General features: G+C 36.6%; 1 protein-coding gene across 7 annotated transcripts in view; it reads right to left on the reverse strand.

Annotated features, from left to right (window-relative positions):
• Positions 1-410: 410 nt before the first annotated feature.
• Ncoa1 (nuclear receptor coactivator 1) overlaps positions 411-25,255 on the reverse strand; it is a 246,712-nt gene continuing 221,867 nt past the window's right edge. For 3 of the 7 annotated variants that reach the window (XM_047522261.1, XM_047522263.1, XM_047522262.1), the window contains exons 17-21: positions 24,485-24,887; positions 17,874-18,048; positions 12,810-12,993; positions 6,908-6,997; positions 411-2,782 (exon numbers count right to left, since the gene is read on the reverse strand). In XM_047522261.1, the coding sequence (XP_047378217.1) occupies positions 2,612-2,782; positions 6,908-6,997; positions 12,810-12,993; positions 17,874-18,048; positions 24,485-24,887 (1,023 nt within the window). In that variant the 3' untranslated portion in view covers positions 411-2,611. Of the gene's footprint in view, positions 2,783-2,867; positions 2,925-6,907; positions 6,998-12,809; positions 12,994-17,873; positions 18,049-24,484; positions 24,888-25,255 lie in introns of all 7 variants that reach the window. The other 4 variants (XR_007104622.1, XM_047522265.1, XM_047522266.1 and 1 more) reach the window with 4 other exon arrangements.

Below are 25,255 nucleotides of genomic sequence, written 5' to 3' on the forward strand. Positions count from 1 at the left end.
TATAAAATGTGTTATCACTCAAGTAAAATCCAATATCTCTGTCAATCAATAAATGTTGGTATATAAAAGACCAAGAATACAGAGACAAGGTACTTTGTGACCCTGAAGCATTGTTGCCTGGAGCAGACCTGGCCAAGACGCGGTGCCAGAGTGTTTACTCATCAGATAAATGACCAAGTTAGTCTTTCCTCAAGGACCCCTATCACAACTTCACCTTGACCTTCTCAGATTTCACTGGGCTGGTAAAACCAATTAGGGTTACTTCGAGGATCTTAGGCTTTAGGGATCTGAGGTTTCAGAGATCATTTCTTTTCTTATCCTTTAATTAATCGATAGTCATTCTGGGTTTTGGCATTTTACTGCAGACTGTAGGTTTCACTTCTTTCCTGTAAATGAAGAGGCAACCCATGAGGTTGTTAAACAAATTCTATTCAGTAGCTGGAAAAGTAAATTTCCTGTGGAATGACAGGAATTACATAGAAGCAAGCAATTTTATTTTCCTCAAATGTAGCAATAATTTTAATCTGTACATACATAAAACAAACAGTGCAATTATAAAACCTTGAAGGTGACATGCATACTTTAAGGTGCAGTTGGGATGGGGAAGGATGCTAGCATCTCCAATTTTCCTTACTGCTTTTCTTTTCTAGTTCCTTATGCAAAAGCACTGAGTCAGGAAACTTCATCTGGAATGCTGAAGTTAAGGGTGAACTTCCTGAAATCTGCACATCTAAATATCACAAACAATGGAAATGGCTCCTAGAGCAGTTTGGTAGGGACTAGAGTAATATGGCTGGGCTTTCAAGCTGGAAATTAATGAAATCAAGGATGCATTTTCTGAAAAACTAAAAGAGATAATGTTTTTACTGAGTGTCCTATTTGTTTCATAGTTGCTACCCATGTGAGCCCTTCCGTCAATTTTTCTATTCGGTATAGTTTCTGAATAGATGCTGTTCAATGGAGTTATCTGTAACTAGGGGTGGTGAGATGCAGAAAGAAGGACCTGGGGAAATGGCTTCTTCCTTGAAGTCTGAGTCCATGCTCCTCGTCCATGTTGTTTCTTATGGCCTTTTCTCTGCCACACAAGCAGAGGTAGCTGGTGCAGAAGGTCAGTGTTGTCGTCGTTCACAGGCCCAGGGGTGCAGGTGACGGTGAGTGATGGGGGTCTACTTTGCTTCTTCCACAATGCCTTTCTCAAGCTTTCCTGGCCTGTGGTGGAACTAGAAAGTCAGTTCACTGGCTCCTTTCTCAGAGACCAGGATGAGATGGAACGTGGCAGAATGACGGGACACAAAGGGAAAACATGGTACCAATTAGCCTCAGAGCAGGATAGAGAAATTTATATTTGCACGGATGGAAATTCAAATTCCCAAAGTCAATCTAAGAAAAAAAGCAGATTTTCTTTGAGTACTAATTTCCCTCTGTACAAGCAGCATGTGCATTTCTGGCTGGGTGATCCTGGACACTCTGGGGTAGTCTGTGCTAGCTCAGCTGGAATGGCTCTTTCTGGCAGTGCCACTTTGATATAAGCCCCAAAGTAAATCCACATAGCATCACGATTGCTAAAATAATGAAATATTACTAGCCAAATGTAACTGCAATTCAATCAATGTTATATTTCACACAAATTTAGAAAAATCAAAAATATGATAATAAAAGCATAAAATTAAACAGAAGGAAATCAATTTCTACAAGAAATCAAATATATTTACAGTGAGATTTAAGGGAAAAATAAGCTACTTGGATCATAAATTTAATTTTATTTTAAATAACTTTAGCTACCTCAGCTGTTAATACAATAAAAGCAGAAAGAACAGGCTGCCTTTTCCCCCCAGATTTAATCAGAAAATTGTATCTACAATAATTGACAGAACTCACTTCTTGTCCTTCACCCATCTCATCAAAAATTATTGCATTTTCTCCCAAACTGTATTTTTTGGATTCCTCTGTGAATATACTCTTTTCATCATCCTCTTTCCTGGAGGCATCTTGGTTTAAATCCATCTTTTAAAAAAGGAGAAAGGGTACATATGTGGAGGCAAAATATTCTCTTGAAGCCAACAGATAAAGAGTTGCTTGAAGAAGCTGATTGTACATACAAGCTGCCTGGGGCTGGGGTAGGGGAGGGCTGTTGGATTTGAGGAACGTGACAGCCTTTGGTGGACGGACACAGGCAAAGCCCCACGGGCCCATCTTCCTGGGCAGGGTCAGGACTGAGCCAGCGAGGTGGAGCTTCATCTTCCCCTTGGAACTTGTTGTTTTGGTTCTCCTTCAAAAGCCTTCATCCAGATAAGAAGCCAATGACTGATTACAAAAATAAGAATAATTAAATTTGGCTCAAGAAATAGATTGTCCAACTGTTCTGCCTTGTTTTTAATATCCAAGGCCTTTACAAAGAAAGAAACGAAAGCATCTCTCAATCTCCCAACAAAAGTGAACTTTTCTCTCTCTCTCTCTCTTTTTTTTTTTTTTTTTTTTTTTTTTTTGCTCCAAATGCTACGACCTGAAGAATGGCTGCAGATTGAGATATCAAAAATCTCAGAAAAATATATAATATATTTGTATATCTCTGTATGTCTATTATTTAAATTTCACATTCCTTTAAAAGTGGTTATTCAGTCAGTAGCTGCTGAAGGAGGCTCTTCTGCTGGGCCTGGGGGGTCTGTGGTCCTGACGTGGGTTTTTGAGTTCCCAGTGGACCAGGCTGGTTCAGGTAAGGGTCCCCGCCTACCAGATTCACTGTACACTGGACGTCAGCAAACACCTGAACCTGTTGCACCTGCTGGAACACAAATAAAAGATGTGTTTAGACAGAAGGGTCTGCCCCCCCGGCTTATGAGTGGGTACTACTTGAAGTGGAAACTCACTAGAGCATTCCTCTAGTCTGTAGTCACCACAGAGAAGAACTCTTCTGTCTTCTTGTCCTACAAAAAGAAAATCGCTGCACTCATTTTGCTCAGGGTTCTGGAAAGTTCACACTTTAAAAATAAAATAAAAATTGGAAGGGTCATGTCAACCCCTACAGGGTTGCCATCAATACTGAAAGTGAGTGTCATTGTTAATCTTGCCAAGGTTGGGAAGAACCTACTTTCAGAGTATGGTACCCTGTGGTGGATTTTTTGAAAAATGGCATGCTATTTGGAAAACTAGTTCAAAAGCATTGTACAGATGACTTTAGTAGGATAAAAAAAATCTTTATGATGTCACTGAGAAATTAAGGGCTTTAACCCAGTATCAGCAAAATAAACCACCACAACTAACAGGACATCAGCACTACTAAAGTTAATGTCCAGAAGATTTGTATGATATCTAAATATATAATTACATAGCTTCTCACATATCAGCTTTAGAATTACAATGAAATTATCAGTTGAACAATTTTATATTTTACTTTTTTCCTGATAGATAATCCCTTAAACACATGAGCTAAAAATAACAGTAAATCTACTAGCTGAGGATAGTGTGAATTTTCCCTTTAATTACTTTCAGTAGTAATACATATATTCCTTAAAAATGTCTAAATTTTCATAGTTCTAGTATTTTCTTTTGGGAAAATAAAGCCAGAAGTTAGACTTACCAACCAGCCTTATTAAAAAGTTGTTTATAGAACCGATTAAGGCCAATGTCACACTTCTGAATGCTCCAGAGCAGGAAAGGAAATGCCTTCTAAGGCATCTAAGTACATCTAAGTTTCTCCAACTTTTGGCAACTTGGTGCTTTATGTTTAATAGGTTCATAAGGTATTAGATTAATGGTGTGGGTTTTTTTTTTTTTGTCATTTAACACTAATATATGCCAATTACATTCAATTCCTCTGAAAATCCTTCTATCTTAAATAGAATAAAAGTTGTTTTCCATCAACCTTCATGTCCTACCAACTTTCTGTATCAGTGTAGCCCGTAATGTCTAATCCATATATATCCCCACTCCATTTGCTCTCAGACAAGGCAGACAGTCCCTGATTACAGTTTTTGTAGAGCCAAATGAATTAAATCCCTAGTTAGATTAGATTAGCACTGTTTCTCTCCTCATCTTCCTCTTTCCCTAGTTTGCCAGATTTTGTTTCTTGCCCCTATTTGCTCCCATTAGTTTTCTTCTTAGAGTTTTTTCTCGTGTATCTAAAAAACACCAACTGCTAAGTCTAATCTCTAGCTGCCTCTGTGCCCTCAATAAACTGCTGTCTTAACTGCCCATTCCTATTCTCCTGGGGCTTGACCTGGGCATTCCTCTCTCCCCCATGAACAATCCTCTGACTAGCCTCTTCCTGCTTCTCTGTTCACTACGTTCTTTTCTTCTTCTTTCCTCTGTTTAGCCCCCTCCCCAACACAGCTGGCCCCTGGTCCCCCAGTCCTCCTCTCCTTGTGTTTTTCTTCTCTTTTCCTGTACGTCTGTCTCTATATTTCTACCTAACTCACTCCTACCTTCTGTTTGGCAAATACAACAAAAACACAGGAACAAATAGAGGTGTCATGATAGGCTATAACAAAGAAGATTCTGCCACTGAAACTTCATGTGAGTACGAACTATAGTGTTTAGGCAATTAAAAAAAATGGGGGTGGGGATACTGAGGATTGAATCCAGGGACACTTTACCACTAAGCCATACCCCTAGTCCTTTTTTATTCTTATTTTGAGACAAGGTCTCACTAAGTTGCTCAGGGCCTTGCTAAGTTGCTAAGGCTGGCCTTGAATTTTGCAATCCTCCTGCCTCAGCCTTGAGTCACTGGGATTACAGACATGCACCACTGTACTTGGCATAGGCAATTATTTTTAAATCAATATAACTTTCATGTTCATATATTTCTAAATAGGAAATAATAGGGCAAAGTCTAATGTGTTTTTGTCCCCAAATATTGAAAAATACTCTTGAAAGGCATGATAAAATAGACTAGAGAGGAATTCTGCTTCTTTAGAAAGAGGTAAAAGAATATTTTTAGATAGTCTATTTTTGAAATAAAAAACCTAAAATAACAAAACCAGATTCTAAAGCACATTTCATCCATTTCAAACATTTACTTAAAAAAAAAAGGATGCCTCAGACCAGACTCAAGGACTACTTAGGTTGTCATGCTTTCACAGATAGGCAAAGCCTGACACAGAAGCTGAAGATCTGCTAGGGGAGAAGAATCGGGTGAGAGCTGAATGTCAGTCTCTGAAGATTTTCCAGCATAGTTTTTCCTTCAATTCAAATACTATCCCAAGTTTCTGGAACTTAAAACTTGGTTGTTTTGCTTTAACTAATTTGTCATGCTGCACAGTACATGTCTCTGTGAGCATGAGACTTTCAAACACTTCTAGTAAATGAAGACTGTCTTCATTTCTGAATTACAAAATACCCTCTCTATACCATCCAAGGACTGAAGTCCTGTTTCATAAAGCTCGGACTCCGGATGTAGCCTCCTACCTGGGCTTTCTCCTGCTAAGCCAGCTGCCCAGCATGCCTTCCTTTATCTCTTCCACCCCAAGATAAAGCCTAGATCAGCATGCTTTATCAGTGTTCGCCTTCAGGGATGACTCTATTCAGGAGTAAGTCTAGATCACTCAGTTTAGTATTCAAGGAATCTGGAAATTTGTCCCCATCTACTGAACTAATTTTGTTTCCTACAAATTTATATAACAAATACTTTACCTTCAGTGGATTCTGTTTTCCAGGACTATGCTAAGATATTTGTTTCCCTGTCTTCATGTCCTCTACCTAAATCTACCCCCTATTCTGGCCTCCAACAACCACTACATAGACCTTTCTCTTTCTTCTGGCCTGAGAACTGTCCTTCAAGTGCAGTTCAGCCTACTCCTGTGTAAATTCTCTCTGACCATCTCAGTCATTTCTCTTTTCTTTGTATATTCTTTACTTTTTGCACTGATGGGGATTGAACCAGGGCCTTGTGTATGCTAGGCAAGAGCTCTTCCTCAGTCCTATTTCTTCTCTCTTTGAATGCTTATGCTCTTGTTAACTTGTGACATGAATTTGATAGTTTGCCTTTTTTGATTGTGTGACAAGTTATGTGCATGTACCTATATGTTTTATCTTTCAACAGGCTCTGCTTGATATGACAGATGCAGCATGGACTTTGGTGTTAGAAAGACCTAGGTCTGAACCTCAGCTCCTCCTCACTGTAGTTTTGTAAGCAGTGCATGTAGTTAAACCTTCTTAGGTTCAGTTTCTTCATCTGTGAAGAAAAGGAATACTATATCCTTTGTAGGGTTACAGTGAGGCTTAAATGAGATACAGCATACAGTGCCCACTACAGTGCCTGGAAAATCATAAATTTTATAATGGAACTTTTTCTTCTCTTCTTCCCACATTTCAAAGGGCAAGGAAGATATGTGTTTCCTACCTCCATCTGTAGCATAATACCTATGTTAAAAGAAACTAAAGACTAAACCAAAATTACCAAAGTAAATTAAAACCTCCAAAATTTCAAAGTTTTGGTTAATATAGGAAGTTTGACCACCTTGTTTGTGTTGTTCAGAAACACTTCTAAAGAGGCAGAGCACACGACAGGCACTGTTTTGTCTGAACTTACTGAAGTCTTTTGAGTATTCTGATTACAGATGAGTTTTAGCATTGTTATTGAAAAAATAACAATGATTGGCCACCTGTGTGATTCCCCTACCCTTTCTAAGCACTTAGTTAAATCCCATGAAAGTTTATCTCATTTAACCCTCTCAACAATCCTATAAGCAGGTATCTTGTTAGTTCTCATACAGCATCTTGTTAGTGATCATACAGCAGCTTAGGAAAGTTCTCTAACATGCCCACAATGACACAGGTAAGAAAAGTATGGCCAGGACTCACACCCAGGTCTGACTTCCAAGGTCAGGCTCTTAAACCACGATGCTACGCAGTGTCCTCTGTGTACCTAGAGTACATATGACAGCTCTGGGCTTAGTATTTTCTTACTGACCTGGGTTCCATCTGCTTCTGTTTTGAGAAGGTCAGTGGATGAAAGCTGGTTGCAGTAGAGGCCTGTGTGTCTCAGTGCTGGATCGTTGATCTATTAAAGACAAATATAAGAACAAATTACAAGCTAGTTGTTTAAGTTGAAGAACAAATTCTTCAATGAAAAATAATCTCCTTTGTTGTGAAGAAGCTTTTTAGTTTGATTCCATTCCATTTGTTGATTCTTGATTTTACTTCTTGTGTTTTAGGAGTCTTGTGAAGGAAGTTGGTTCCTAGACTGACATGATGTAGATTTGGGCCTATTTTTTCTTCTATTAGGTGCAGGGTCTCTGGTCTATTGCCTATGTCCTTGATCCACTTTGAGTTGATTTTTGTGCAGGGTGAGAGATAGGGGTTTAATTTCATTTCGGTACACATGGATTTCCAATTGTCCCAGAACCATTTGTTGAATTTGGCTATCTTTTCTCCAATGTATATTTTTGGCACCTTTTCTAGTATAAGATAACTGTATTTTTTTTTCCCCCTTTGGAAATACTTTATTTTCCCACATTTTGTTCTGCTGCATCTGTTCTTAGGTATCATGGACAGAATATTATATCTGAATTAGTGTGACACTGGAGAATTTTAAAGAATTCTGTTCCAAATTAATTTAGTCCTTTAATGTGTAATATGACTTTTTTACCTTTTAATTTTATATAGCTTATTTAATTTTGATCATTTATTACCTTTTTGTTTTGTTTTGTTTTTTATTGTAAACAAATGGGATACATGTTGTTTCTCTGTTTGTATATGAAGTCAAGGCATACCATTTGTGTAATCATAAATTTACATAGGGTAATGTTGTTCGATTCATTCTGTTATTTTTCCCCTCCCCCCACCCCTCTTTTTCCTCTATATAGTCCTTCCTTCCTCCATTCTTACCACCCTCCTTAACCCTAACCCTAACCCTAACCCTAACGCTAACCCCTCCCACCCCCCATTATATGTCCTCATCCACTTATCAGCGAGATCTAAAATAACTGTATTTATGTGGGTTTGTCTCTGTGACTTCTATTATGTACCATTGGTCTACATGTCTGTTTTAGTGCCAATATCATGCTGTTTTTGTGACTATAGCTCTGTAGTATAATTTAAGGTCTGGTTATTGTGATGCCTCCTTTGCTTTTCTTGCAAAGGATTGCTAAGGTTATTCTGGGTCTCTTATTTTTCCAAAAGAATTTCATGACTGCTTTTTCTATTTCTATGAAGACTGTCACTGGCATTTTAATAGGTATTGCATTGAATCTGTATAGGACTTTTGGTAGTATGGCCATTTTGATAATGTTAATTCTGCCTATTCTGTTAATGAGAGATCTTTCCATCTTCTAAGGTCTTCTTCAATTTCTTTCTTTTGTGTTCTGTAGTTTTCCTTGTAGAAATCTTTCACCTCTTTTTTAGATTCATTCCCAAATATTTTACTTTTGTGAGGCTATTGTGAATGGGGTAGTTTTCCTAATTTTTTTCAGTGGATTCATCACTGATGTATAGGAATGCATTCAAATTATGGGTGTTGATTTTATATCCTGCTACTTTGCTGAATTTATTTATTACTTCTAGAAGTTTTCTGGTGGAGTTTTTTGGCTCTTCTAAATAAAGAATCATGTCATCAGCCTACAAATGACAGAATATCTTTACCACATGCACCTCAGATAGAGCATTAATCTCCAGGATATATAAAGAGCTCAAAAAACTTAGCACCAAAACAAACAAACAAACAAACAAAAAAAACAAACAACCCAATCAATAAATGGGCTAAGGAAATGAACAGACACTTCAGAGAAGAAGAAATAATTGATCAACAAGTACATGAAGAAATGTTCAACATCTGTGGCAACTGGAGAATTGCAAATTTAAACTACTCTGAGATTTCATCTCACTCCAGTCAGAAGAGCAATTATCAAGAATTCAAACAACAATAAATGTTGGCAAGGATGTGGGGAAAAAGGTGCACTCATACATTGGTGGTGGGACTGCAAATTGGTGCAAACACTATGGAAAGCAATATGGAAATTCCTTAGAAAATTTGGAATGGAACCACCATTTGACCCAGCTATCCTGCTCCTTGGTTTATACCCAAAGGACTTAAAATCAGCATACTACAGTGACTCAGTCACATCAATATTTATAGCAGCTCAATTCACAATAGTTAAACTATGGAACCAACCTAAGTGCCCTTCAACAGATGAATGGATAAAGAAGATACGGTATATATACACAATGGAATATTACTCAGCCATAAAGAAGAATGAAATTATGGCATTTGCTGGTAAATGGATGGAACTGGAGACTATCATGCTAAGTAAAATAAGCCAATCCCCAAAAAACCAAAGGTCAAATGTTCTCTCTGATATGCAAATGCCAACTCACAGTGGTGTGGGTAGGGAAGAACAGAAATACTTTGGATTAGACAAAAGGAATGAAGGGAAAGGAGGAAATGGGAAAAGGAAAGACAGTAGAATGAATGGGACATTACTTTCCTATGTGCTTATAAGAATACACAACCAGTGTAATTCCACATCACGAACAACTAAAAGGATGGGACATTGAACTCCACATATGTATAATGTATCAAAATATAGTCTACTGTTATGTACAATAAGAAAAAATTAAAGCAAACAAAACAAAACAATGAAAAAAAATCTCCTGACAAAAAACCTAATAGGAAGCCAGGAAAAATAAAAGTTTAGCAATTTTATTTTTACTGCGTTTTAAAAAATTTTTTTCTCTTCAGTTGTCAATGGACCATTATTTCATTTATTTATATTTGGTGCTGAGAATCGAACCCAGTGCCTCATGCATGCTAGGCAAGTGCTCTAGCACTGAGCCACAACCCCAGCCCCAACAGCATTGTTTTAAATCCAGATAGTTTTCCTTGTGCGGGTAGAATGTGTGCAAGGGAACACGAGAAGAACCTCCTGGGTGTTGGTGACGTTCTGTTTCTTGATCTGGTGGTAGTCACTCAGGTGTGTTCAGTTTGTAAAAATTCACTGAGTTGTATATACTCTTCTGTATGTTTTTATAGATTATACTTCAAAAAAAGTTAATTCTTTTTCAATGCACACACGTCTATTGGCAACAGACTTCCACTTCAGTCAAGATTCAGTAACAGGGATCATATTTATTCTTCCTATCTGAATCCATGAAAAAACTTGACAAAACACCTATAATTCTAGCTACTTGGGAGGCTGGGGCTGGAGGATTGCAAGTTTGAGGCCAACCTGGGCAATTTAGTGAGACCCTGTCTCAAAATAAAAAAATAAAAGGGCTGAGGATATAGAGTACCCCTGCATTCAACCCCCAACAACAAAACAAAACAACAAAATAACAACAAAAAATAATACCTGCAGTGTGTGAGAGATACAATACATTGGACTAAATTAACAGAACAGACATTGCCAAAGGAAAAAAAAAAGAGTGAACCTAAAGCTATAGCAATAGAACTATCTAATATGAAACATGCAGAGGAAAGAATGACTAAACTTCATTTGAACACCCTCCCCCACAAAACCCAGGGGACTATGGGCAACTTCAAGAGATCTACATGTGAAATGAGGTTTTGAAGAAGAAGAGGGGAGCTGACAAAACAATGAAGAAGGAATGACCAATACTGTCCCAAATTTGATGAAAATTATACACCATGAATCAACGAACTCCAAAAATGAGAAACAAAGAAAATCCTATGAAAACATATCATAATGAAATTGCTTAAATGCCTTATAAGAAGATAAAATTTTAAATCAGAGAGGGAAAAAAATAATATAGAGAGGGACAAAGAAAAATGACAGCAGATATCTCATCAGAAGGTCGTAGTAGAGTAACATCTTTAATCTTTAAAGTACTGAAAGCAAAAACTGCCAACTTAGGATTCAGGGGAAAGAACTTTCAAAAATAAGGTAAAACAAAGACTTTGTTTTAGATACACAAAAGCTTAAAGAATCAGCAGCAGCAAATGTGTACTATAAACATGCAAGGAAGACCGTCAAACAAAAGAAAAATGAGACCATATGGAAGTCTAAAACTACACAAAGGAATGAAGAAAACTGGAGGTAATGACTACAAGGGTAAACACACAAAAACTTCTTATTTAAATTTGAAAAAATATAGCTGATCATTTAAAGAAGAAATAATTACATGTATTATGGGGTATATATCATAAGAATGCAACATAGCACAGGAGAGGAGAAATGGAAATATACTATTGTGAGGTTCTTAATATTATATATGAGGTCAATTAGTGTCACTTGAAGGCAGACTGGTACATTAAAAAAAAGGAATAGAGATTCAAAAGCAACTACTACAATAATAAAACAGTTAAATACACTTAATAAGCCAAAAAAGAGATAAGATGAATAAAAATATTTAATCACACACACAAAAATCAAAAGAAAGGACAAAGAAAACAAGCTGTGATACACTATACCAATAAGCAATTAAATGTAAACAGATCAACCACTCCAATTAAAAAGCAGAAATGGTTGAGTTGAATAAAAAAGCAAGACCAACTATATAAGAAACTCACTTTAAATATAATAGTTTTACCCAATTTGTGTTTTCATTATTATTTTTTAATCTAGTGGAGATCAGGAATAATTATAATAACTGAAAACAACAAGATAACAAGGACAAGAAACAATCTTATTTAGTTCCTTTAATTTGCCGTAAGATATGGATCACTAATTTACTGGTTTTGTCCCTACTAACCTCCTTAGGCTTACTATATAATTCCTGGAAAATAGGGAATTTAAAATAATCAATCAAAAAGAAATTTAAAAAAAATTTTTTAGATGTTGATAGACCTTTATTTTATTCATTTATTTATATGTGGTGCTGAAAATCGAACCTCACATGTGCCTCACACATGCTAGGCAAGCACTCTACCACTGAGCCACAACCCCAGCCCTCAAAAAGAAATTTTATACAAAAAATAATCAGTGTTTACATACATGATAGCTACAGGGTAGTAGCCTAGTTACCACAGTTTACTTTCTGGTTGCTTATATGAATAATGAGAACTCTAACTGGGAGTTACTCTAACAATCTTCTTAAATATCATTTTGAATTTAATCATTCTAAAAACCTGCAGGAGGTTCCAGGACAAACTCCAAACACAAAAGTTATACAATATCCACAAGAACCTTACCACATAAATTCTATTCTAAATATAATATAAATATCTCTTTCACATTCATTGGGCTTTTCAACCTCTCTTTCTGCCTAGACTATGCTGTAATAACCAACACTGATGTTTCTTTTTCAATCCCCTCTCTTTTTCTCTCTTTCGTGGTGCTGGGGATTAAACCCTGGGCCTCATGCATGGTAGGCAAGCACCCTACCACCTCCAGCCCTGAGTTGTCTCTTTGTAGGCAACTTTTCCCCACTGCTTTTCCTGACCAGGTCTTTTTCTTTTTAACCACTCAGTAGTCAACTGTGGCTCTCATCAGATACAAATATGTATGGTCCTCTGGGGGTTCACCTCCTCCACAACTGTTTGGTCCTATTATTCAACGTGTCTCCTATATGTTAATATGTATGTTTCACAGAGGTTTCTTTATACATAGTAAGCTGAATAAATGCTTTTTGAATTAAAAGGGTAATTAAAATGAAGAAAATGTGTTAGAATATAATAGGATATTCCAAGTTAATGTGTACACCATTTTATAACACTAAAATTTCATGAAACTAATGTCTTATTTATAAAGTCTCTCAAAATTTCCATTGTGTATCTTAAGGGCCAGTAATGATCAAAAGATGACAAGAAAGAATAAAGAAGCACGATTATTTCTGGTAATTGTCAGCATATCTGATGGACAGTGAGCTGTGGTATAGTGTGGTATGTGTGTGGCAAGTGTGCCAGCTGTGCCACTTACCTGCTCAGGGCACACAGCATTCATTCCTGGCATCTGCAACGAGCTCATCTGCATCTGGCCCATCATTGGGTTCATGTTCTGAACATTTGTGTTTCCACCTGCCATGGACACGGTGATGCTCATATTGTTGTACACTCCTGGCTGTGCAGGTGTGGGCTGGTTCTGGACAGCTTGATTGAACACACTGTTAACTCAAAAACAATCCAGATTACATCCACTGATCATAAACATGGGAATAATGTAACTAGATTCTGTTTTTATTAGACAAAATAATTCCAAAGAAAATATTTTATATTCTTAAATTACAAGTAAAGCTGTATCTTGTTAAAATATATCAAGTTTGAATCTAATTCAGATACATTTTGAACTCTGCTCAATGGGTTTAATAACTGAAAAGAGCTCATTTTAAGTTGCAATTATTTCTTCAGGACTGAACATAGACAACTTCATGTCTTTTCTAGTAAGCAAAATACAATGGCAATTATTTTTTCAGATGGCTTGTTTTACTGACTTCTTCTTCATGGTCAAGTTCTGGATTGTTGTTATACCAAAGATCTCAAAAGTGAAGTCAGTTTTATTAGTAAGCAGAATAGTGTGGAATAAACCCCATGTAAATCCAACTTGAAACTTTACAACTGAACCCTGAAAATTCTCAGAGATACAAATACATACATCTAATAGAAAATAATATGAATTTTGTCATTCATAAGATCTATAAAATATCAAATATTTTATGATTATAAATGAATTGTTAATTCTGGAGAATGATTCCAAAAGTGACTTTCCCCCATAATGGCTTCTTTTTTCCTTGTTAGCTCTCAAGTGGTAAGCAGGAGGTACTGACATTTACAGCTTCCAGTACATTAGGTAATCATACTGAAATTAACAGACCAAGAAGCAGTATATTATTGTCTGAAGAAAAGTAGCAAATTCTCCCCCCAAGCAATCATAAAATACAAATGCCCACAGAAAATGATATTCTTAGGAAATGCTCAATAATTCATGTGTGGACCATTAATGGCTGAACAACTATGCTTGTGGAGCAGAGTTCCTACAACTAGAAGTAAGAAAAAATTCTATTAATCTATGCTTATTTTCTAATGAGAACACTTCTGCCTTAGACAATGCTCATTTGTCAATTGATACACAAATCATCACTATGAAGGCGCAAGGCTATCTAAGTCAATGCATGCAGAAACTTCAAGAACAGTGATATTATATTTATTGAAAAAATATTTAGGGCTTAATTTCCTTTCAAATTTATATTTGGCCCAGGTGTGATGGCACATGCCTGTAATCCCAGTGACTCTGGAGGCTGAGGCAGGAGGACTGCAAATTCAAAGCCAGTCTCAACAACTTAGTGTGGCCGTAAGCAACTAGCAAGACTGTCTCAAATTAAAAAAAAAAAAAAAAAAAAAAGGACTGGGGTTGTGTGGTTCAGGGGTTTAGCACCTCTGGGTTTAATCCCTGGTACAAAACACACACATACACACACACACATTTATTTATCTATTTTTATATTTGGGACTATAGGTTAGCTTAACTTCATTCAAAGTACTGCCAATAGTTCCATTTTAGTTTATCCCACCAAGGGAAGAACAAGAAGTCTGTGGGCAGCCTGAGTTGCTGTCCCAGGTCCTGGAAAGAACAGCTGGGCTCACAAGCCCAATGCTCACAGGATCTCTCCCTCACTCTGTGTTCCTATCTGCCTGGTGGAAGTGATCACAGTTTTTTCAGGGTAGTGCCAGATATATGGGGGAGATAGAGAAAGATGAAGACCCTGACCCAGAATGGGTTCCACAGATATTACACATATCAACAAGCAAGAAGGAGTGTCTGGTCGAAAAAGCCTGAGGAACAAAAGGATCAACAATAGGACTTTTTGGCCTTTAAAATGCTAATAAGCATTAGGAATCTCCCTTCAGATGAGTGTCGCATACAAACAGTCCAGTTCCAGGACACACAGGCTAGATTAACCCTTTTTAACTCTTGCCACCAGATAATGGAAAAGAATCACATTATACTGTCTCTTAACATTACATCATTCTACTTAACGGTTATCTGATTCTTTCATGTTTTAATTATCTCTGACCTACTCTGTTACCAACTAGACACTTGAGGTCATGTGGCAGCAAGAGCTGTTTGTCATCTTCCTTGAGATACTCTGTCCCATGTGGTAGAGATAACGAGTAGCCACTATTTCTATTAGTAAATATGCTAAGATTTACTGCCTATATTGACTAATAATCTACACATGAACCAAATAAGCAAGTACGAATGGGATTATTTTCTTTCCCAAATTATTTGGGAAAATCAGAGTTCATAGAAACTACTGAAATACAATAAAAACTCTCATACGCATTTTAATCTGAATTTAAGTAATAACTTGGGAGCAGGAGTTTTGGCACTCATTTCTACAACACATGTGAAGTGCCACCTGTTCGACAGGATGGAGATACTGAAGTAAATGAAAACAAAGACCTTGCTCTTAGGATCCTTATATTTTAGTTGGAGACTGATCATAAAAAAATCAACTATCATATATAGGTGTTAATTATGATGAATAAGTACAGAATAGAAAGGAGGGACCAATTGTGGCAAATGGTATTGTTTAAGATATGATGAGCTAGGTATGGTAGCATGCAAAACCCTGTCTCAAAAACCAAATCCAAAATGGAAAAAAAAAAAAAAAACCCACCCCAAACAAACAAACACCAAACTAGAAATGATGGCCAAGAAAGTGTGATAAAGTGACATGTAATGTCTGTGTCTAATAAGATGATATTTAAGGAAAGACTTGCAGTTAGAGCCAGCAAACCATGTATCTACTAAAGGGAAAAAAATTCTAGCAGAGGGATTAAAAAAATGCAAAGTTATTGAGTTTGCACGGACTTGGCACATCTAAGCCACAAAAGAATACACAGAAATTTGAGTAACTGAGTGAGTGATGAGAATATAAGATGAAGTCAGAGAAGTATCCAGGAGCAAGATAATGCAGGGCTTCACAGGCCCTATTTTGTATTTTGAGTAAGCTGGGGGCCACTGGAGAGTCCTGAGTGAAGGTATGACATACTGCCTCATAATTTAAAAGCACTGCTCTGGCTACCATGTAGAGATTAAGCCATGGTAGAGCAAGGGTAGAGGGAGGGACAGGAGACTACTGAATTGGTCCAGAAAAAAGGTGTTGGTGTCTTGCATTATAGTGTGTTAAGTAGAATAGTTTAAGAAGGGAGAGCTGCTAAGAAGTGCTTATGACTTGCTTATTTGTTTGATGTGGGATATAAGAGAAAGAGAGAAGGTTTTCTTTTGAATGATTAGAAGAATTCGGTTGTCATTTACTGAGGTGGGGAAAAGTAGAAGAGGAGTAGGTTTTAGGGAGAATATCACCTTAGTGTTTTTGGTTTTGGTATTGGGATTTAACCAAGGTCTAGTATGTGCTAGTCAAGTGCTTTGCCTCTGAAATAGAGGTAGTAATAAGCATATAGATAGACACAGTGACAAAACTGATGAAGTAATCAAGTAAATGAGTAGATATGGGGAAGAGGTCTTAGAATGAACACTGGAGATGACCTCTCAGCAAAAGATGGTCTCCAACAGAAGAGACTTAAGGTGAGGAGGACAGCTGCCTTTCTTAAGAGTGAAAGTTGTTCCAGAAACTAAATGAACGAAATGAAAAGAACTTCAAGATGCTAAATGCTCAAATATGTCAAATGCTATTGACAAGCATTGCACTTGGCATCGTAGAGGACATTAACCCACCTTGACAAGAACACTTTAGGTAGAATGGTATGGATGAAAGCCTGACTCCTGACAAGGAGTGGGAGGAGAGGAGGTGGATAGAGTATAGTCTTTTAAGGAACTTAACTATAAATGGGAGCAGTAAAAAAGGTGGGTGAGAGCCATCAGCACAACTGTTCTTTTTCCCAAACCATTCTTTTCTCTTTTTTTGGTGCTGGAGATGGAATTCAGGGCCTCATGCATGTTACACAAGCACTCTACCACTGAGCTGCACCCTTGCCCTCACTCTTCAAGCTGAATTTAAATGCTTAGGTGGATCTCAATTAAGGAGAGTTGCCAGGTACAGGAGCATTAGAAGGAGAGCAGGGTAAGGGAGCTGAGTGTGCCTGTAAAGGGAGTAGAGTGATGGACATGGAATCAACAGGGAGTTTAGGAAGTTGGGATTAGAATACATTCCTCTTGCATGTTACAGAGATGGTTCCTTCCATACCTAACTTATACATAGTCCTCACTGAGAGTTCTGCAGTTCTCTGACAAAAAGATTTCCTCACTCACCTTTCAATGAACTTTAAGAGAATATGGTCTTATATTTTCAACTTTAACTGTCTTACTTATTATGTTGTCAGATTAAACGGCTTCCCTGTCATTAGAACCAAGACACAACCAAATTAAAATCCTTATAAAACTCAAGCGATGTGTGAAAAGTTCAGCAGCCAGGATTTAGAAAAAAAGACATTACATTAGTGAGATAATTCTGAACAAAATGGGTAAGATAAGGCCACTGAAAATACAGATTTTAAGGAAGGGGTAAGGCAGAGTGAATCTGGAAGCCTTCGGACCTTTTGTGGTTGTCACGCGATCTTTTAAACACACTGGGAAGAGTAAGATCTGTGCCCACTACTCAGCTCTCTGAATTCAAACATTATGATAGTCTTGGTTTATATTTGTAAGATTTAAGAATGTTCTTAATAAGAGAGACTTTTAAAAAATTATCCATTTCTATATCTGCGCCAGGGAAACTGTTACTGATGGGAGGTGACCACATTCTTCAGGTGTGCTGGGAGCAGGAGGACAAGGTTGGAGACCACTAGACCACTTTTCTGTATTAAAAATACACAAATTTGGCTTAACAATGATTTGACACTTTAAACTTTAAAAATTCTTAATTTTCTTTGCTGATAACATAAAATTCAGTTTCTTCCATTATATATGAATAGCAGTAACCAATAACCTTCTACTTAGACTGTGAAAAACAGAATCAGCCCATGATTGCTCTGATGTGCTACAGAGTATCACGGATGTTTGTATACAAAAATAACCCCTTACTTGTTGTTTCCTATGGCTCCTTGCTGCCAAGCCTTCATGTCTGGTGACTGGTACCCAGAAGCAGGTGGAGTTTGCTGGAGCAGAGAGCTCTGAGGAGGAGGGATTGGCATTGGCACCATGGAGCTCCCAGGACTTAGAGATGGAGCAAAGTTGGCCTCACCTTGGGGAACCATTCCTGAAAATAAAAATTAATTTATGTGAACACATTATAAATTAATTAAAACCATAAAAGAAAAAACCTAAAAGAATCTGTCACAATACATTCAGATATATTTTCTTCACAGAGTAGGGAAAATTATTCTCTTAAAATAAGGCAGGAAATCTTAATAAAAAGATAAGTAAACATGTTTGGAAGAATGCTTTCCATTCATTGAGACTGCATAGCACAACTATATCTGATATTGTTTTCTGTTACTTTTTTGCTAACATGAATTTTTAAGTGCAAAAAAAAAAACATGAACACAGATGGTGGATTACTTATATAACAAAAGGAACTTGAGGGCTGGGGATATAGCTCAGTTGATTGAGTGCTTGCCTTGCAAGCACAAGGCCCTGGGTTCAAATCCCTAGTACCGCAAAAAAAAAAAAAAAAAAAAAAAAAAGAGGAACTTGAAAAAAATTAGGTAAGAAAACTCCATGTGTAAAAATGAAATAGAAAGTTTCATTGGACAATCCTTCATTTCTTTGTGGACTCTTATCTCCCCCCCCAGCCCTTTTGATTGAGAGATAATTTATAAAACATGAAATTCACCCATTGCAACTACACAATTTAATGATTTTTAGTAACTGTATAGAGCTGTGCAACTATCAACACAATCCAGTTTCGGCATTTTCATTATACCCCAAATTCCCTTGTGCCTATTTGCAGGCAATCCAGTTCCTCCTTTTGACCCAGGCAACCTGATCTGCTTTTGTCTCTCCATACAGATTTGCCTTATTCTGAAAACTCATATGAATATTATCATATGTGGTCTTTTGCATCTGGCTTCTTTCACTTAGCAAAGTATTTTTGAGATTCAATCATTCTGTAGCTTTTATCAGTAGTTCATTCCTTTTTTATTTAGGAAAATGCTTATTAGCAGCCATTGACATAACTGTTGAAAATAAATTAAAAGAGTTTACATCTGGACTTCTTAATTCTTTTCTAGTGATCTATATGTCTACATTTGTACCAGTACCATATTTTCTTCATTGCTGTAACTTTAGGGTGATTTTTGAAATTAGATAATTACTATATAACTTTTTTCATTTACAAAATTATTTTGGCTAATCTAGGTCCTTTGTATTCTCATTTATATCGTATTATAAGCTTATCAATTTCTCTAAAAAGCACGCTAAAATTTTGACAGAAATTCTGTTGCATTACAGGGTCAATCTGAAGTGAATTGCCAGTTTTTCAGTCTTTTTTAGGATTTCATTTTTATATATCTTCATTTTATATATCTTCAACAATTTTCATTATTATATGTTTTCAAGTACCCTAATTTTTTTTCTTCTGTAATTTTTAATCTGCTGTCCATCTCATCTAGTATGTTTTTCACTATGGTATTCTCCAGTATTCTTTCCTACAAGTTGAATTTTTTTTTTAAATAAATATCTTCCATACTTCTACTTAACCTGGTAAAGCATACTTCTAGTTCTTGAATATACAGAATAAATTTATAGTTTATAATTACCTTAAAGTCTACTAATTCTACTATCTGTGTAATTTCTGGGTTGGTTTTCGATTGACTAATTTTTCTCATCATTACATGTTGCATTTGTCTGCTTCTTTGCATAGCTGGTAAGTTTTTAAAGCTAAATTTCAGACTGAATTTTATACCTTGTTAGGAGCTGGATTTAAATATATAATATATATATATATTTATATTTAAATATATATAATATAAATATATATATATTTCTGACCTTTATCTGGGCTGTGGTTAGGCTACATGGAAACAGGATAACTCTTTTGGATCTTGTGCTTAGTGAGACAAGAGCAGGGTTTAGGTTAGGGCTCATTTTGCCCCACTACCAAGGCAAACACCTCTGATACCCCATGAATTTTGAGTTTTTAAAATGTGGGCTGGTAGGAAGAGGAGCTGGCCCTGTGCAAATTTTGAAGACCATTTCCTTTAATCTTTTCAGGTGTTTTTCTCTGGTTTGCTTGGCATACATATATGCATGCATGCATACATGTTGACATTTCTCAGCTAAAACCTTGAGTGGGACCCTCTGCTTGTCACCCTTCTTCTGTGTGTGACTCTGTTCTCCCTGGTATTGTGTCCTATGACCTCCAGCTGCCTTGGCTTTCTCAGTCTCCCAGCCCTACTGCCTCAACCCAGGGACACCACCTGGCTCCTGTTGGATTCTTCCTCTCTGCTACCTGATCCGGACAATGTCCAGAACTGTTTGTTTAATTTATTCTGTCTCATGTTTTGTTAGTTTTGAATAGGAGAATAAATCTAGTCTCTGTTAGTACATTCTGGTCAAAAGCAGAAGTTCTTATATAATAGGGGTTTCTTTTCATGCTTTGTTATGCTAGCACTCTGTATTCTCTTTCTCTTTTTTGTCCAACAAAATGAAACTCAGTTAAATACTTTTAAGTCAGAGAAAGCTATAAAGGCACAGAAAAAAGAATGCCATAATTTGATTGCTGATAATTTAGCATAATTTCTTCGAATCTCCTGAAAACTGTGCATAATTTTGACCTGATTCTTTCTCTTGTCATTATACCACAAGCATGATTCTATGTCCTTAATGTCTTTGTAAGAATAAGCATATATGCCTGTACATATTTTGCTACATTCTGTCATTGTTAATATGATGACTTTTCTCTCTTTTTGTTTGGTTAATCTAGCCAGAGATGTATTAACTTACTCATTTTTTATTGTTTTACAGGCTATAGTTTTAAAAAATTCTGTGAATGTTGTGATTCACATAGATTTTCTATAGCTTTTTCCCTTCACTAAATGCTTAACTCCTTTTTTTTTTGGTAAAGATGGTATAAATACTGCTATGTGTTTGTATTTTCTTCCTGCTGCTCTCTCCATATATAATGTAATCTCTGGTAAATGATTTTGACTTAGAATATAAGAAAATTTTCTTTCATCTAATGACTCTCAAGGGTGGGGTTTTGGTTTTTTTAATCATCTTCACTTCTATGGAGATTACCCTTGCATTAATTCTGTTTTAAATTTTCTATTGTGGTTCTGGTCCTTTAAGAATTACTTGTTTTGTAGTTAATGTGCTTTTAATCTTATTTATGATGAAATAATTTCTTTGGCAAAAAATGGATGTGGGGAGGAGAAAATACTTATCATATTTTGGATATTATTCTGTGGAATCAAAGTTAACCAATAAATGAGAGATTCCAAGTATACCAGGATGCTTTTTGATATTTCTTTCTGGCCTATTTCATCTAAATGTCCATGTTAGAATGGATAGTCTTCCTTATTACATGACCTGTATTTTCATTGTTTTTGTTTTTAGTGTTGGTCTTTTAATTTAATTTTATTATTTTTCCACATTTTTCATTGGTACATTATAGTTGTACATATTGATGGGATTTGTTGTTACATGAATTCATACATACACACAATATAACAACATAAATTGGCCAATATCATTACCCAGCACTTGCCCACTCCCAATTTTATTTCTTAAAAGACCTTTTAAGAGAAATTTTAAGTTCAAAGCAATATTGAGTGGAAGATACAGAGATTTCCCATGTATCCCCTTCTCCATCACATGTATAGCTTCTCCCATTGGGACATTTGTCAAAATTTATGAAAAGTGATGTACAATTAATGCACCGATTATCATCCAGAGCCCATAGTTTATATTAAGGTTCACTCCTGGTTTTAGACATTCTATGGGTTTGAATAAATGTGTAATGACTTACACACCATTGCAGTAACATACAGAATAGTTTCATTGTCCTAAAAATCCTTTGTGAGATGATATGGTTTTAATAGAAAGAAATAGCCTGTGGATAATAAATTAGAAGACAGTTAAGAGTTCTGGTCCCAGTTCTGCCACTACATTGAACTTTGGTGTCATTGGACCAGATAATCTAGTTACTACTACTTAAAAAATTCTACAATTCTATTTTTGTCTAGACTATGCCATCAAATGGCACTGCAACCATTTGATAGCAGCAACTAGAATTAGAAGTCATACTTCCATTCACTCATTTCTTTAAAGTTGCATCAAGCATCTATATTCACTGCCAGAGCACTGTGCTAAGCACTAGAGAAGCAACGATATAAAAGTCACACTTTGCTCATGGAAGGAACTTGCTATTTAAAAGAAAAGACAGTTAGGATAACGTGATTATACAGGATGGTGAGCGTTTTATGATTGAAAGTATCAGGGAAAGACTTCTAAGAGATGTATATGAAAGGAGGGAAGAAAAGGAATGAGACAGGTAAGGGAAAGGTATTTCAGGCAAGGTACAGGAAGTACACAGGCCTCGAAGTAAAAGAGAATAAGGTACGTGCTCTTTTTTTAGAATCTGAGAAATTTATTATAGCTGGAACATTGAGATATAGAGTAAAGGAGAAATGGGACTGATGATTTTGGCTTTGGACAAGTTTTGGGTGCTGGTGGAAAATACAGGAATATCTGTCCAGTGGACACCTGCTCACATGAGCTGAGATCTGATTTAGACATAGAGAATGGAGTCATTAGCATGTAGAGGGCCCTAGAGTCCCAGGATTAATGATGAGGAGTAGATACAGCAGCATGTTCACTGCAGTCCACAGAAGAGAGGTCTCTGGATGGGCTGCAAGGAAGCCATGAAGTATTACAACATTAAAAAAAAATTCTCTCATGCTTATTTCCAATATTACCCTTATATAAAACAATTTGTAAGTGTATAATTCTGTCCTTGTACATTCATCATCATGGAAAGATAGCTAGAAAAGTTTTATTTTCAGAAATATAAGAAAACTTACTTTGCCATTAGTCTTATCTATATGTCCCTTCATTTAATTTGGGTCTATAGAAAGTTGAAAGATGCCAGTCATCAATTAACACAGGGATCAGCAAACTTTTACTACTAAGGGCTGGATAGTGAATACTTTTGTTTTTGTAGGCCATAAGGTTTCTGTAACAACTACTCAAGTCTGCTGTGTGAAACCAGCTGTAGATAAACTAGTATGAATGTGACCATGGCTATGTTCCAATGAAACTTTACAAAAATGCATGGGCTGGATTAGGCCCATGGATCTGAGTTTACCAAACACTGAAACACATTGGGACATATATTTTAGTACTCCAGTGTGGCAAATTCATTGGCAATAAAAGTATAAAATTACAAAGGCCAAAGAGCCCTTACAGCTAGATTACCTTAAGCTGGTATTCAAAAATACTTTTTTGGAGAAAGAGTTTTTGTGAAAATGTTAGAAATTTTCTAGAACTTGAATTTGTACCAATTCAAAATCTGGTCTTAAAGCCCTCTAACCAGACCACTGATCATGTTGGAACAAATTTATAATTTAAAGTGGAAGTTAAAAACACTACATCTTTAAATGTTACTGTTCTCTCCAGAAAAACTAACAGCTTTTTTTCTAGTATTATTTTGAAGGAGTTTATGGAAGAATTGACAGCTCTGCCATTTCATTTCCTGTAAATGGATAAAACTACTACTTTCTTTACTGTACCAACATCTGGGTTTTGTTTGTAGCATGAATGCTGACTTTGTCTAAGAAAAATTCATATTTTGTGAAAAGTATTTTTTGTCAATCAAAAAAGTTGGTCTGGAAGAAAAATCTAGGTACCAGATAGTACTGATGATGGGTGGTAACATGCTGCATAGGCAAATCAAATAGCAGCTTTCTCATTGAAATTTGTTTGTAAGTTGCTTTAAAAATTTCACTTCCCTTTTCATTTATATAATCAGGGGGTTTATTTTCATTTTTTTCAGGAACTGGCCATTAATTTTGCATACAAGTTTGACTAAACATGGTGGATCAATCAAATATGCATCATTGCCACTACCTATTAGGATCTCAAAGTGATAGAAAAGAAATTGAAAAACATACATCATCACCTGGGACAAAGAGAATAGAAGGTAGCACAAATAAGAGAATAAAAAAACCCAAAACTTTGGCAACAAGAATGTTCACTGAGAGGAAGCTAAAACTTAAGAAACTAATGGCAATGACACCAATAAGAAGTCTAAGATACTCTGTAGAGATCCATTATCCTTACCTAAACTATCAAAGACAAAATCACACAATAAGAAACTATGCAAATTTTGAGTTAATGTACTAAAACCCATTGTCTAGGGAGGACTGTCAATTAGCTTTCACTGGAATCCATGAGAAAAAGTAAAAAAGTAAGAGAAAGTGCTTTGTACACAAAATATCAAATACTTTACAGTCAGCTAATCCCTTACAAATCCTCTAATTTAATCATCTCAGGATGATCAAAGGGAGAGAAGGCTCAAACCATTCAACCATTTAGTGGTGAGAGTCTGAACCTCCTGACTCCACTGCCAGCATCTTTTCTCTGCAGCACACTGCCTCAGGGTCTATGAGTGGAAATGCACATGAAGCAGACCTGCGGAGTACTAACAGAGGTGTCTTACTTAGAAAAGCAACATACAGCTGTGCTCCTCATACCTGATCCTGGATACTGGAAGACATTCTGCTGCATCTGAGGATTGATTCCAGTGCCAAACTGTCCTCCCATGTTTCCTGCCATGCCTCTGTTCACCATGCTGTTGCGGGTGGCCAAGGCTGCATCAGGATTTGCTGCCAGTTGAGAAAACGGGCTGGTAGAAGCAGGTGGGGTTCCTGGATTTGTACCATAGTTGGGTGGGTAGGGGAATTGCTGTGGAGCACCCTGAGGAAGACGGGGGTTCCCCATTTGAACTGGCAGTCCAGATGAGGGAGGGAGGTTGTTCCCAAAGCTTTGTTGCCTCATGAGCATGGCCCTCTGCTGCTGTATGAGCTGCCTCTGTCGGTGCTGCTGACTGTACAACTCCCGCTGGCGTTGAGCCAACATTTGTGCATTCAGAGGTGGCTATAAAGGAACAAAAACATCATTTAAAAACGTTAGTTAGTATTTGGAGCAAAAATATTAAAATACATATGGAAATCAATAGGAGTGAACACTAGATACCATTCAGAAGGCCATTCAGGTTTTTTTGGGGGTGGGTATCAGGAATTGAACTTAGGGGTATTTGACCACTGAGTCACATCCCCAGTCCTATTTTGTATTTTATTTAGAAACAGTCTCACTGAGTTGCTTAGTGCTGCTTTTGCTGGAGCTGGTTTTGAACTTCAGAGCCTCCTGCCTCAGCCTCCCAAGTCACTGAGATTACTGGTATGCACCATCGTGCCCGGCCCAGTTAAGTTTAAAATTCTAATGGCTCTGAGTTTATATATGAG

Source organism: Sciurus carolinensis, chromosome 13, assembly GCF_902686445.1.
Source record: "Sciurus carolinensis chromosome 13, mSciCar1.2, whole genome shotgun sequence".
Classification (NCBI taxonomy): Eukaryota; Metazoa; Chordata; class Mammalia; order Rodentia; family Sciuridae; genus Sciurus; species Sciurus carolinensis.